Genomic DNA, 15,433 nt, shown 5'->3' with positions numbered 1-15,433 from the left:
TGTCTGGCCCTACATGCCTTCTTATCAGTCCATCTCTTTCCATTTTTTATAAGGTTTTTCCTTCTCTCAAAAATGAGCATAATGGCTGTTAACAACTTGCTGGACACGTTTCCTGTATGGAATGAGCTTCAAAGGCTCTAGAATGATTCTGTACTTACATACTAATTACATTGCTATTTTACCATGTGCAAGGCTCACTGCTCCTCTGTATCTGCCTGTTACCTCAGTCTCTAACCACTGAAACCACCATTTAAGATTCCTTATCAAAAAATACCAGAGACAATGGGTGTATCAGGCCATTAAACACTAAACAACAACTGCATTTCAGGTTTTGTTTGTTTTGCAATCAGACTTTTTGTGATATGCCCTAAGAGAAAACTGTGAATAATGAGCTGGGAAGACATACATGTACCACTAATCCCACCAAGAATCCATGACTTCATGAGCTCAAAGTCCCAGCCAGCAGCTGACTCTTGAAGCTACTCAGCTCATCTTAACTAGTACATGGAAGAAATGCTCTTTTAGACAACCATTGCCTTGGCAATTTCAAACCTGCAACATTACAAGAAATGTGGCTACCTACAGAGCCAACAACATCCTGTGCATCAAATGCCGGCAACACAGAAAAAGGAGACTGTATATAGGAGTGCTATTAGTATTCACTCATCCTGTAACAACTTATGAAAAAGAAATCTGAGAAAACTGTACTTGAAATTTCTTAATGCTGGTGAAACTGTCAGCCCCTGCTCCTCCTTTTCCCTCTCCTGCTTCCAAAAGAAATTGGGCAATAGGATGAATCAAATTGTATCAAGACTTATTTTCCTGAGGACCATCTTGATTAGAGTGACTTGCAAATAACTACTGAGAAATGGAAACTCACAGCCTCACTAGTAAGAGAGGACCAGACAAATACAAAAGATAATTAACATATTCTGCTTTTACCTAGAAAATGAAAAATGTATTTCTATCTCCTTTGCAGACAAGCAGTCTAGTGTGAAATGTTAACAAAAGGAAAGGTATTATAGAAGAGGGCTAGAGAATGACAGAAACAAATAGGCATTTGGTTGAACCTAGGATCAATGGCTGTTGTCAGAACATTTTTGTCAGTTGTTCCTAATCAAAAAAGAAATGTAATGAAATTTTTCTAAAATCTTTTTGGTTCTGAAATGATGCATGAGAAAACTCAGGGATGGAGAACTAGTACAAACTTCTCCATGAGGCCCTGTCTCAATAATCTCTGTTCTCTCTGCAAGAGGAGTTTCATCATCGTTCAGCATCTATAGCCCCAATGCTTTTCTAGCACCATGAAAATATATGATACAATTACACAGAAGGAAAAATGCATTTATACAAAAGAATAACTAGAGTCTTGTACATAATGAAGTCCTTCTTGATTTGCTTTGGGTTATGCTGAAAAGGCCTACTTTGAGGCACAGAAAGTTCTTGTGGCCTGTTTTGTCTTGATGAAAGGAACCTTTTCTGGCAGCTAAATGAGCAAATGAGTACCTAGTGATCCACCCTAACTTAGGTTATGTAAAACATAGTGGGAGTAAGCTACACATGTGCCTTCTGAAGGCAATGCCTGGATTGCACTCCCGATGGCTGGCCTGGCTGCCAGCACTCTCGTCCCTCCCACGCACCTGCTCCAGTAAAGCTCTGTTGAAGAAAAATTACTTCATGTCACAGGGTGTGACACCATATAAATGCTGTGCAATGATCTAAGGTGCCTCAAGCAACCATGGCATTCATCCAGCTGTAGTCAAAATGTATTCATTTCAGGAATTTTTTCTGGTGTCATCAACACCAAAACTGTGTTTGCAAATACGGTGCAGTGTTTGATGTGGAAAAGAACGTGAACAACAGAATTTTGAAACTAGTATGGGAGACTAGTAAAGGGCTGTGATACACAGAGCAACCACTGTGCTGAAGGTGCCTAAGCAGGCTCTAAGAGAACAGGCTGGCTTGTTCAGGAAGAGCAGTGGCATGCACAGACACCGAAACAAGCCCTGACCAGCCCAGCCCCGGAAACAGCAGCAGTGTAGATATGAAACCTGAGCTGCGTGCAGGGAGCAGCAAGGGCAGGGCTGCTCTGAAGGGGACAGTGAGCCAGGGGCTGTGGGTGACAGGCAGGCAAAGGGAACAACTTACTGACGAGGGGAATGTGCCACAATACTCAAAAAACACTAGCAGGGCAGGTCATCAGTTCAGATGACCAGTCAAGGCTGAGCTCAAGCAGGAAAGCTAAGTCCATAGGTCAGGATCAACAAGGATATACAGCTAGATGCAGGTGTGGCTGCAACATAGCTCAGGCAAGGACCAAGTACAGGAAATGCAGTTTAAGTGGTCACCAGTTCTGGGTTGGTTTTCTTCCAAAGAGTAATTGTGGTAGGTGCCTGGGACTCCCCGTGCTTCTGACTGTTTGATGTACTTCTTCTTGCCCTAGTGTCTATTTCCAGAGATCATTATTTAACACAGAATTGGAGAAATGATACAGTGCCTATCGTGGGAAGATCAAAGCACTTTCATAAAGGCACAAGTTCTCTTGTTTAGAGTGAGAACTGAGTCACAAAAAGTGCAATGACTTGCCCCAAATATTTCAGTTTCTCACTGGTTGCTGGCATCCACAGTGTAATCCACATCTTCTAAGTCATGTGAAACTGTCTTACTGGTTTTCTGAAAGATTGTTCCAGGAGGTCTGTAACATGTACTTGGTATGTCAGGCAATGCTCTGCCAAAACAATGTAAAATGGGAAATGCAGCCACTGGAACCTTGTCCTTTACTGGCAGCTCTTCCTCCCTCCCAGAAGTAACTCTCTCAGTCCCACTGAAACATGTCTCCTTGCCAGGTACCTCCTCTGCAGGTACCCAGCACACACCAGCTCTTGCTTGATACACGCTGGAGTGGAGGCACTGCCAGCAATCCTGAGCAGCAAGGACTGTAGTATAGCAGTCAATAAATATTCTTGGAATTTTTTTCAAACATAATAATCTGATAGGAATTGCATTATTTAGGACTAAAAACCCCTTCCCTCCCCTTTCCTTTCTCCTTCCCCTTTCCTTTCTCCTTTCTCCTTTCCTTTCCTTTCCTTTCCTTTCCTTTCCTTTCCTTTCCTTTCCTTTCCTTTCCTTTCCTTTCCTTTCCTTTCCTTTCCTTTCCTTTCCTTTCCTTTCCTTTCCGTTTTTTCTTTTCTTCAAAGATTAGGCATCACTGCTGGGGATTTTTATCTGTAGAAGTGATATGGAGAAAATGTTGATTATTTCAACTTTGATTTTGCAGGAGTGGTTCATTTGCTATTTCTGCTGAGGGATTTGATGTATGGATTTGCAGGTGGCTTTTAAAAAAAATTCTCTGAATCAGAAATTACTGTTCATATAGAAGACAGTATGTGATGACAATTTCTGGTACTCAGAAAATAGGAGGCCTAATTTTACCTATTTTTAAGGATGCTCAGCTACAGCATAGCTGGAGTATCAAGTATCTGGGACTAGCTCTGGGCTCTATTACTTCTTTCTCATACCTCTGGAGGGAAAAGCCCTGAGCTTTTACAAAGTTGAGAACTTGGTAAGTGGTATTACTTCCCTTCAACTTCTAGTCCAAAGCCTTTTACTGAGAATTTGTGTAAGTGCATTACTAAGTGCATTTAGATGAGAACTAGAGTCACTGTTCTCAGAAAGCATGACTGGTAAATAGGTAAAAAGCAGCTTTAGGCTTTTCTAACTATATAGAATCAACTGTTTCATTGTACCGGGAAACAGAATGGAAATTAACAACTACTGTAGGCAGCACTGTACTTCCAGGGGAAGTCTCATCTCACATGGTTCTGAACTGGCACCCCACTAACTGTGGTTTTGTTTTTGAATACCAAAAAATGTAACAACATAGATGTAGGCATAGATTATTATTGTTTTTATTGCTTTTGTTAAAAAAGTCAGTGTATGAACTGTGGCACTATGCTGTAAAAATGCAACATTACTGAGTGATCTAACAGTGTGAGGTCCATTATGACAAGATTTTAAACATGAAGCGTGAGCTTCACTGTGGATTTCCAAATAAAAAAACCCCAAGCTTAAGAGGTAAACGGATTAATAATAACTGATGTATGTGGAATTTCAATACTAAGTGAATACAAAGTGGACTTGCAAAAACCAAACATATAAAATCATATACTGGGTGAATCTCCACTATAACAAAACACCAGTGCCTACAAACCCAGTGCTTAGCAACTGAAAAAAACTATGGCAATATTCCTAATTATGAAGTAAACCCCAACAACAGCATATCCATGGGTATTATTGCACAATGTTGCTTTAATTGGCTTGCAAACTATTTTTGCATTAAAAAAGTGAGACTTTGTTAGATATGTAATCTTATTTGAAAGATGCATTGCAAAATAATGGTGTCCTAATTAGAACTTCTATACCCTAGAGTTTAAGCATATCTGGCACACTATGAAGCTCTTGAAATGACTCCACTTCTTCAGAAAAAGTCTTTAGATTTCTCAGAGGATGGGTGGGCATAGCATAGCAAATAAAGGGAAAAAAATTACAGTGGATGTTACTTTCCTGGCAAAAACATGTCTTACATCACATAGCAGATCAGAAATAAATAAGATGAAATTTGAGGAGTGTGAATAGAAATCCTTGAATGACACTGCAAGAGTCACAGGCTTCTCCAAATTAATGTCAGTATATTTTGTTAAGAATAATGCAGTTACTATATACAGTATGTTTATCAGATAATGCTAACTAACAATACACTAAATTAATTGTAGTTAAAGAAGAACTATACTCAACCAACATACTTTAAAAAAAAGGAAGGCAACCCCCAGTTATGCATAGTTACATATAATAATGTCCAGCTCCCTGGAGTTCAATGGATTGACACCTTCAAGCATCAGGAAGCAGTTTTCTGAGGTGTAAACAACATAATTAACAGAACCCAACCAATCTGTAGGGGAATTATACCAACAAAAATTTCAAGTCCAATCACAAATCACCTGTAAATGTTACCACAGCATAGCTGCAATGGGGCAGTCATCCACTCAAAGGTTTTACACTGACATATTTCTTCAAAAGACCTTCTAAAGGATGTGCTATTTAACTTGGTGGTGATCCAGACATAAACAAAAATGTGACAAACCCAAAGCACTTAGGTTTAGAAGCACTTATTGAAGAATCCATACCATATTTACAGTGTATTGCGTATGACTGCACACACTAGTAAGTTTCTCCTGTTTACTATTTCTTATGTGGCATTTTACTCTTCGCAGTATTTCTACATACTAAGAAGAGAAGAGTCTTGCCCCAGGAAACCAGCTTCTCTGATATGGAAAGCCACCATGCCCATATCTTGCTCTGCCACAGTAAGGTGTGTACAACAAACACGACAACGTCAAATCCCCATGGATCATGACAAAATGACTCAGTTCTTCCCTTTGTTTCTTGCTCAGCTTCTCTGCTCCCTTAAAACTGTGCGGGTCAGTCAGCATTCAATTCTTGTCTAGTAAGAGGAGGCTTCCCATCTGTATCACCCAGCTTTTTTTGCATCTCTTCCACAGCTTTCAGCAGAGCTGCTCGCTCCTGCTCAAGAGTGAGAATGGACTGCTTCAGTTTGCCTTCATTGGTCAATAAAAGCTCTACTGTAGCTTCAAGGTTTTGGATTTTTCCATTAGCCACCTATCAAAGTAAAAAGATAGGAGGGGAGATAGGATGGGAAGGGAAAAAAAGGCAAATTCATTAATGAGTGAAACCATCTTTAAACTATTTTTCGAGATACATGAATATATATAAAATACGAAAGAAATTATGAAAAATTAAACTCAGAATATAATGCAAAGTAATGAAATTGGAAAGTTACCAAATTGGCAAATTTTATACCAAAGAACTGCAGGTTAATATAAGCTTCTGTATGGGTCAGCTGGGAGATATTTTTGGCCAGCCACAGTTGTTGCTTTGCAAAACAAAGACAACTCAACATGTTAGCTGCATCCTCATTTCATCTCAACATTGAGTCCAATGAATACCAGGTTTGAAGGCAAAGGAGAAGAAGAGGATTTAGACCAATATGCAAATGGAAAACACATCATGAAAAATTTAAAAAATTCTCCCTCAAAAGGCTGCACATACTGGCATTCTACTTCATGGTGAAACAAAGTATTAGATTGTTCAGTCAGCATGTACCTACACCTGTAGGTACTTTGACAGCGTCAGATATCTGTTTGGAAGTTTCAGCACTGGATAACATTTGGAGATGGGATGAGTACCGGGTGGTCTTTGCTTTGAGGAAACTATTTCCCTTTCTGATGAGCCCACTACCCATCGTGTAATTATGATGGGTTAAAAAGTCCAGCCTTACAAAGTACTGACAAATGATACTGACCCACTGACATTATCTGGTAATGCATTTTCCTCCTATCAGCAATGGGTCACCTTCCACCCTATGAAACAAAGTCTGATGCAGCCCACCTCCAAGACAAAGGGATTGCTCCAACACTACAGCGTTAGACAGTCAAGTTCCCTGCTGTGACTTTAGCTGCTGACTTGCCAGCACTCAAGTGGAGATGAGCTTCGTAATAAAGTGCTTAAGGCTGTCAAGTCTATAGGAAGAGGAGTGGATGGAAGATCACAGAATCACAGATTGGATAGGGTAGGAAGAGATCACTGGAGGTCATCTAGTTGCAACCTCCCTGCTCAACCACAGTCCCCTATAGCATGTCATTCAGGACTGTGTCCTGAGTGCTTTTGAGTATCTCTAGTGAGGGAGACTCCACAACCTCTCTGGGCCACCTGTGCCAGTTCTCAGTCAAGCACATTGTAAAGTTCTCATGTTCAGGTGGAACTTCCTATGCATCAGTTGCTGTCCATTCGTCTTCTCCTACTGCTCCGCACCTCCGAGTGAAGCCTGGCTCCAACCACTTCACACCTTTTCTTCATATCCTGATGACCTGCTCCAGGAGCTCCATGTCTCTCTTGAACTGAGGAGTCCAGAACTGGACACAGCACTCCTGATGTGCCTCACCAGGACTGAGTAGAGGGGCAGGATCACCTCCCTCCACTGCTGGCAATGTTCTTCCTAATGCACCCAGGACACCATTGGCCTTCTTGGCCACAAGGTTAATGGACAGCTGGTTGTCCACCAGGACCCCCAGGTCCCTCTCCACAGAGCTGCTCTCCAGCAGGTTGGCCCTCAGCCTGTGCTGGTGCCTGGGGTTATTCCTCTCCAGCTGCAGGATCCTACACTTGGCCTTGTTAAATTTCAGAAGGCTTTTCTGTGCCCATCTCTCCAGCCCGCCAAGGCCCTTCTGAGGGGCTGCACAGCACTCTGGGGTATTGGCTGCTCCTCCCAGCTTTGTGCCATCAGTGAACTCACTGAGGAGGCCTCTGCCCCTTCATCCAAGTCATTGATGGAGAAGATAAATAATACGGGGCCCAATATTGAACCTTGTGCAACACTGCTAGTCACAGGCCCCCAACTAGACTCTGTGCCACTGATCACAAGCCTTTGAGACCTGTCATTCAGTTTTCAATCCACCACACAGTCCACTGTCCAGCCCATGCTTCCTGAGCTGGAGATCCTTGATACAGGTATTTATAGGACATCACATTTTGAATATCATCCCAGAAATCCATCTTCCCCTTATTATATTTAACAATTTCCTTGTCCATGTTGCCCAAAGCTTTATGAAAATATCTTGCAGAAGAGTGCCTCTCCTTCTGGCTTCTCTAAGGCTCAACCTAGAACCTAAAACAGGATCAGATCTCACAGGATCAGAATGTACAAATATTTGAAGCAAATATTTATTAGGAGGGGCAATCTAAATCTGCATGATTGACTAGCTTTAGTCAGGAAAAAGAACTAATGTCTGAGAAACCTAAACTTCCGTCACCAATTATCTTACAAAGTTTATGTCTAACAATAATCAAGTGGTTTGAAATGTCTGCATCTTACCCTTGAAGTCACTTTCTCCATCAAACAAAATGCACAGTCAAAAGTTTTATAGCAAACATCCTGTTATAAAGCAGCCAGAAAACTGACTTCTTACTCAGATAAGCAAAGAATAACCCCTTACAAAGAACAGGTACGCTGCCTCTGAAAAAGCTGCAGACTATATATATTAGAAATTATTATTTCACATAATGTTTAAACAATCTGGATAACAGCTAAAAAAATTCTAATAGAAAGTATGTCTTTATAGACAATGTATCCTTTCTCTAATGTAACCCTAAATTGTGACTTATCAATTGTGACTTGCAACTTATCAATTTTTGACAGAGTAGTGTCCCTGCTGTAATAAAGTAGTGACTGAAAATATAAAATATATGAAGTTGAAAAAGCACTTTATTTTTAGTTATCTTCTACAGATATGATTTTAATTACAAGAGAAGAGGCAGTGTGTTGAATCAACTTTTCAATAACTACAAGTATATACTCTAACTACCCCTCTCTCAGAATTTCTTCTGCATGTAAATGTTGAGGGCTAAACTAAATAAAACTTTTAAGTTACTACATTTTAACAGTAGACCAAACACCAATCCCTCCTGTGATGTGGAGTAGGACATGCTCTTCTGAAAAGGTGTATAAATTAGAAAATTAGAATGCTAATCATATATGAAATATGAATTGTACCTGCAGTTCTTCCAGGAGATCAAAGTTTTGTTTGCGCAAGCTGCTGTTTGCCTTTTCTAATTTATCCAGTCTCTGATTGTCATTTAAAGATGAATCTATAAGCTCATCCTGAAGCACATGATATTCAACTTCATAAGCTTGCAACTGTTTGGCAATATCCATTTCAAACACCTGTTGTATATAAAAATATTATTAAGTGCTGTGCAGATCAAAATCATTGCTCTTTCAAGGCTTTAAAATCTATTGATCTAGATCTAGACTCAGATATTTAATCAATGCATACAAAAAAATAACTTATTTTTTGGCATTCACATTTTCTGTTGTGGAAATGGAAAGCCTGAGGCAGTAGAGTGCAATACATTGGCATTGGATCTACTTAAAAATTTTGCTATTGATTTGCTGCCTGACTTCAGCAAAACTACTTACACTAAAGGTTTCAAGGGTGTGAACTTTGTAGGGTATTCTCCTTTTCAAATTTAATGCATCTCAGTTTGGCATAAACCCTTCTAGTCATACCCAGAATTAGTTGTCAGCTCAGAAAAAGTGTGGTCCAAACTCTCCTACCACATGTACAAGTGTAAGGCTAAGTAAAATAAAAGCCTTAAATGAAAAACACTAGACTTTGCTATCTTTCTTTATGACTCTATAGTATTTTTACAGACTGAAAGAAAATGGAATTTTCTATCCTTACACTAACACACTTAACAAAAACATTATGTAACATCAAAATAGATTTCTATTATTGTTAACTACAATCACTGAAATGAATGCTCAGTCTTATCCATGAACATTAAGAAAAACTTTTATTTTAAAAGCAGATAAATAAATTGAGATGCAGAGTGACACAAGGGAAAAAACCTACTATTTTCTTTTCCTTTTTCTGGGTTTTGGCAAGCATCTGCCTTCAAATTATTTACAACTATGACTCTAATTTCCACTACAAGCAGTGAAGAAGGTAGTAAATAAAAAGGACAAGCATGCCAATCACAGAACATAGAAGAAATAAAAGTTGATTAGAAAATGTATTTGAAAAATAGCCCATGAAGGGAAATTCCACGGTCATTCTTTATTTTTAAACCTCAAGTACTTAATTCATTTTGAAAATTAGTCCAATGTCAAATCCCATCTTAAATACCTGTTAAAAGTAACAGGAACATTTGCCTATTTTTTTATCTGCTCTGTCTACAAAACTTTAACTTTTGGGTAAAGAAAACATCAGTTTATGAAATGTTTCTGTCACATGTCCAATAAAAATTATCTTGTAGTTAAATAGCAGCACAAATATATATACTGAGCATCTAAGCACAGAAGGCTGAAATACAATTTTAATTTGAGTTTGATTACACATAGGGAATTTTCATTTTCTGTGAATCTGAGCATCTCTGAAGAAGACACCCTGTTGAAATTTCAAAAAAACAAGCAGTGCAATTCAGCCGGGCAGAATGTTAGTTCCTCTCATGACCTCTGCCACTTTTAGCCCCCCTGCTGTCATAACCGGAGTATCAAATCTGAAAAAAGGCAAACATGAGGCAATAAAAAGTTTGATTTGAAACCTAGCTAAGTGAAGGCACGTTAAGGCATGGAACCAAAGGCCATGCTGCAGAAGGATGAGGAGCATGGGGATTAACCCCGGAGCTGTGTATGGACTGTGGGCTGGTCAAACAGCTGCTCTCTTCAGAGTCAGCCCTGATCAAAGTGGGGAACTGCTCTTCCTTCTACTCATTTCTACCTACCCGTTTCCAATTTAGAGCAGTCAGGGCTCCCTAAACAGAGCATCCCCCTCCTTCCATTCCAAGTACACAGTTTTTTGCAGGTCACCGAAGCACTGCAAGTTTTTCAGCCTGGCAGATAACATAGAATCTCCTTCACCCCTTGGAAATTCCTTGTTTTCCTTCCTCCCGCCAGACTTTCTAGCTTTCATCTCCTTCCTTTGACAGTAAGCACTAGGAGCCTTTTTTCTGGCCCAAATGTGAGCTGTGTCCCCCAGAAGCTTTGCTGCCAGGGCTCAGAGGGAGCCCTTTACCAGCCCTCTGCAGAGCACTGTGCTGCTGCTGCTGCTTTCTTTATCATCCCACAGGCTTTGATCTCTAGCAGCCCTTGGAGGTTGTCAGCATCTGCAGTTCTGCACAGTACAGCCCCTATGTTCTGGACCACAAAAGGCCTTCAGAAAAACTGGCTAAAGCCCATCTTCTATTTGCCTGCTGCAGTTTAGATGTCAAGTGTAAAAAACGCTTGGGTTTTTAAACAGGCAAGCCTTAATAGATATAATTTCTGATTTTTTCATATTCCATAAGCATCATCTGGAGTATTTGGCTAATTTAGCAATGTTGCATCATTTTCCTTGTCTGCTGTTTAAAAGAATTGTATCAAGGATTCCAAGTTTTGCTGTCTAGAGTCACTCTCACTGCAACCAGTCTGCATTGCCCCATGTACTCCTGACAGATTTAGAACGGTAGTGTTGTTACATACTGGGCCAGCACCATAAAAGCCAGCAGAGACAGAGTGGATGTGGGAAGGCTTCTAATTTCATTAAGTAAGGTTAACATTTGTGAGGCTCTTCTAAGTCGATTTTTCCTTCTGATATTAGACTTGGAAGGCAAGCTTCTTTGGTGAAAAAAGAATCAATTTTCACTAAAGGCTTCATAAAGTGACAACAACCAATGGTTACAACACCATACAAAGCTACTAAGTCATCTTGGTTTACAAGTCATCTGCTTCCAAAAGTTTTCAACATCTTCCAAACTGCAAGAGAGTTCTCAGATTGGAGTAGTAGCTGTTCTGCTTTTTCTGTCAAGAACTCAACAAGAGCATTCCTTTGCATACCTCTCAGGTGTTCAGTTTATTTCGTACCTGACTAATGGTCTTTTCCATCTGTACCAAACCCAAATTGGGGAGAGTGCTTTTAATAAAATCAACAATCGTTTCTAGATTCTCATGCTGCAGAATCAAGGGCTTGTGGCTTCCCAAAAGGCTTAAAGCCACTTTAAATATGGCTTCCGATCCTTGAAGAAAGAGCATATCTGTGAAAACAAGAAAAAAACAGGTAATATCAAGCAAGCAAATCTTTTGACAAGAATATCAAAATAATAAATAGTCGAAGGACAACAGCTTCTGATAGGAGTGACCTGGACGTTAGATACATTGTGCTGGGCATGTGCTTTTGGCTTTAGAAGTTTTATAGGATCAAGATTATTACTGTGAATAGTACATTTGACTAACACAATCACTTACTAATTTTTTTAGTGAGTTTTTGCAAAAAGAAAAAGCAATTCAAGTTTAAGCTAAGTCTACAATAAATAGGTAGTCAAGTTTATCAATGTTGCCACTTTTTGTGCATGTAATAGTTTAGTAAGCTGTTTTCATGTTTTTAGGAATATAAATTTGAATAGAAATCTAATCCCAATGCCCTTTAAAAATCGTAATACGACAGGGAAAAAACCTATACCTGAAGACACAACTGAAGATCTGAAATTCGGTTTTTCTCTCATGTGGTGGAAAAAGCCACAAAACCACAATACAACATTTAGCACATGAGGCCAAATGCACACTTTCCAGCAGCCTCAAGTTTCAGGTGCATGTGTTTATTTTTAGTATGTGTCTCAACCACTTCTGTTAATATGCTAATAATGATATTAATAAATACCTTGAAATCTTAGTCATACAGCTTAAGTGTAAATATTGCAGGTGGCCCTGCAATGACAGCACCTGGCATACTGAATATACAGTGACCTTTCAATGTAATGTCCTTTCCTTTCTTTTCTTGTACAAAGTACCTATGTATTTATAGTGTAAAGAAATAGAAGTCTGCAATAAAAGCATCAGACAAGAAACCCAGTCTGTACAAACAGCATTGCCCTGCACTTGACTTTCCTGCTGCTGTCAGAATCTGCTGCTGGTTTCATTGAAGAGCTCACCTTGCTACAGAGAGAAGCATCTAACAAATGAAACAACACTAATGGAGGTGATAAAGCAATAGAAGATACTGTGGGGTTTTTATCATATTTCCTAAATATAAATTTACTTTGAAAGAGCTTCTCTCTTGTTCTTTCCCTGCTTTGTATTTGAAGCTGTGAATGCAGCCACAATCAATCACATACAAAGTAGCACAGTGACACAAAAAAAAAAAAGGATAAGAAAATTTTAAAAAAATTATGTCTTGATACTAAAATAAAGAAAAGGAAAGGAAAAAAAAAAAAAGAAGAGTAAAGCAAAGAGATAGAAAAAACCCACCATGCTGTAAGGGAAACAACTACTAGCAAAACTACAGTTATCTCTGATGTAGTGAAGAACCCATGAAAGCACTGCCTAACAGCCTTTCTTAGTAAAACCAAACTGTATTTCTGTATTTGTATCATACTCAAATTCCCCTCTTGCACTCTTTAGCTTGCGATGTTGAAGCCATAACTCATTTCACTCTCTCTCTCCAAGAAAGAAAAGCACAAGTGAAAACTAACCACAAATCTCACACTTTCTTGACATTTGTCCTAGAAGGGGTGTAACATTTTTCAGCTCTGTGTTGAGCTGAATGTGAACTCTAGTGGTAGAAATGATTAAAAAGTGGTAACAGAGAAGGCATCTGCCTCAATTCTCTATTGAAACTAAAAAGTATGGGAAAATGATTCATAGGAAAAGCTCTATATTAGGACAGGAAATACTGAAGAACAGCTAAAAACAAAGTGAAAAAAGCAGGGCTAAATAAGGAGTGTTTTTATAATGCAGCACCTGCCCCATAATGACATGCAGATTAACTCAAGGTGACCTAAAAGTTTTTAATGAATGTCTGTATGACTAAGCTGGTAATACACTGAGCTGAAATCCCTCTCTGATTTAAAACAGCAAGTACTTAACAAAGACCTGTTTGTTATCCACTCCCCATGCTTCATATTAAGTGGGCTCCCAGCCAACAGCAACACAGTGAAGGTACCCAAATTAATGTCAGCATGACTGGCAGCCTACAAGATTAAAAAAAATTAAGTTTTATCTACAATCTTGAAACAAAATAAACACTATTCTATCAAATCTCCTCTATTAATAAGTAAATGCGTACTAAAGAACGCATCTTTCGTAACAGTGAACTTTCATCAGCTCCTGCTCAGAAGTGTTGAAAGTTTGGACAGAAAAATGAAAACTTAAAAGGAGTTTTGCTATTCGATTCATAAAACAGTCTAACCCACTTCTTTTACATATTGCCTGTTAGATGCCTGCAGAAAGCACACTCTATGGAAATCCAAAGGAATGGTCTGTAACCATTGTATAATTAAATATGAGTGGGCTAGTTTCAAATACTAGGGGTTCAGAGATACCATGTTAGAAAATGGCAGTGCAATCTCAGACTGTTAGTAACCTATAAATCACTTACTTCAGCATCAACATTCTTTCCTCCCAAGGGTTCTAATAACTGAGCAATGAAAATCTGTGTATGTATGTTCTGCAAAAATGTGTGAAGACATAGGTCAAAAATGATTGGATTTTAACTTGCCATGTTGCTACTGACAGCCACCAGGCAGAGTGACAGCTCTAACCTTTTTTGTTTAAAGTTGTGTTTCAGAGTCTTTAGTATGGGTGAGGATAACATAAGAGAATGTCCAATGTTCCTCACCAACATAGCTCCAGTAAATACTGTTTTAAGGAAATTACTAAATACAAAGGAAATAATGAATTTAAGGAAAATACTAAATACAAAGTGGCAGGTGTTGGTCAACATTGAACTTTCTCTCTAAAAAACATCAGAGGTTTCTAAGACGCTTTTCTCTTCTTGACCTAAAATCAGATGTGTCAAGATCATGTATCTGTGCCTTCTATTCTAATGCAAAGTCTTCTTTTTCTAAAGCCCTACAATCCTTCAATAACAGAGAAAATACTAATCCGTGTATTAAGGCAGAAATCCAAATATACCAGATACACAAGGCACTTTTATAACCTCACTGCACTCAATTGCCCCAAACACTTCTTACCATGTAAAAATACTATAAAAGATTAACAAAAAGATGGGCTTATTATAAACTTAGTATATAACACTTGCATACAGCACTTAATTTGATTCCTACAGATTATTACTGTCAGCTACATACTTGTTGATGCACATTAACATGCTTTGCAGTCTTCCAGGAAAAAAATGTGCTGTTTCCCCTGGAGTTTGGATGCTGATCATGGGACATATAGTTTTACTCTATACACCATCCTTTCCAATGTGTTGGATGGTGTATAGAGTAAAACTATATGTCCCATGATTAGGGGTTGGTGTATAGCATTACTTTTAGCATGCCCTTCAACAAAAACTCGACAGGATTCTTGTTGGTTCTTCTTGAGCTCTATATTCCTATTTGTGGTAGGCAGGACCATATTGTTTTTAAGTCAAGAAAGTGTCAATATTAATCTGCTAATGAGCAATTTCTTCATTGCATCTCTTAAATGACTAAGGAAGATGAAACTGGTTTATCACTAGAAGATAAGAACTGGGGAGAAAGCTCCAATCCACCCCACTTATTATGGACAATCCAGTACCACATAATGGAGTGGAAAAACAAACAGAAAAGGAAACAAAGCATCTTCTCAGACACCAAACAATCTATGAAATATACATCCAGAAGATAGCATCAAGGTAGATTCTTAACTGGAATTTAATTAAAAAAGAAAGCTTCTGTAGATATTAAAAACAGGCAACAGAAGTGACTTTAGGAACTAAACTCCAGATGATTCCAAACATTTTTGGAACTAAAACTGTCAGGACAAGAAACACTAGTTTAAATGTCTTGTATTTCTGCAGAGTAAATCCACAATTACACTGCAAGGGCCATCTCTCTGTGT

At 38.8% G+C, this 15,433-nt stretch overlaps 1 protein-coding gene across 14 annotated transcripts in view; it reads right to left on the bottom strand.

Moving 5' to 3' along the window:
- Positions 1-3,886: 3,886 nt before the first annotated feature.
- TBC1D1 (TBC1 domain family member 1) overlaps positions 3,887-15,433 on the bottom strand; it is a 98,327-nt gene continuing 86,780 nt past the window's right edge. For 8 of the 14 annotated variants that reach the window (XM_038134580.1, XM_038134565.1, XM_038134573.1 and 5 more), the window contains 3 exons: positions 11,477-11,646; positions 8,627-8,797; positions 3,887-5,676 (listed from right to left, as the gene is read on the bottom strand). In XM_038134580.1, the coding sequence (XP_037990508.1) occupies positions 5,479-5,676; positions 8,627-8,797; positions 11,477-11,646 (539 nt within the window). In that variant the 3' untranslated portion in view covers positions 3,887-5,478. The remainder of the gene's footprint in view (positions 5,677-8,626; positions 8,798-11,476; positions 11,647-15,433) is intronic. The other 6 variants (XM_038134570.1, XM_038134566.1, XM_038134568.1 and 3 more) reach the window with 1 other exon arrangement.

This window comes from Motacilla alba, chromosome 4, assembly GCF_015832195.1.
Source record: "Motacilla alba alba isolate MOTALB_02 chromosome 4, Motacilla_alba_V1.0_pri, whole genome shotgun sequence".
Classification (NCBI taxonomy): Eukaryota; Metazoa; Chordata; class Aves; order Passeriformes; family Motacillidae; genus Motacilla; species Motacilla alba.
This window is presented reverse-complemented; position numbering and strand designations above follow the sequence as displayed.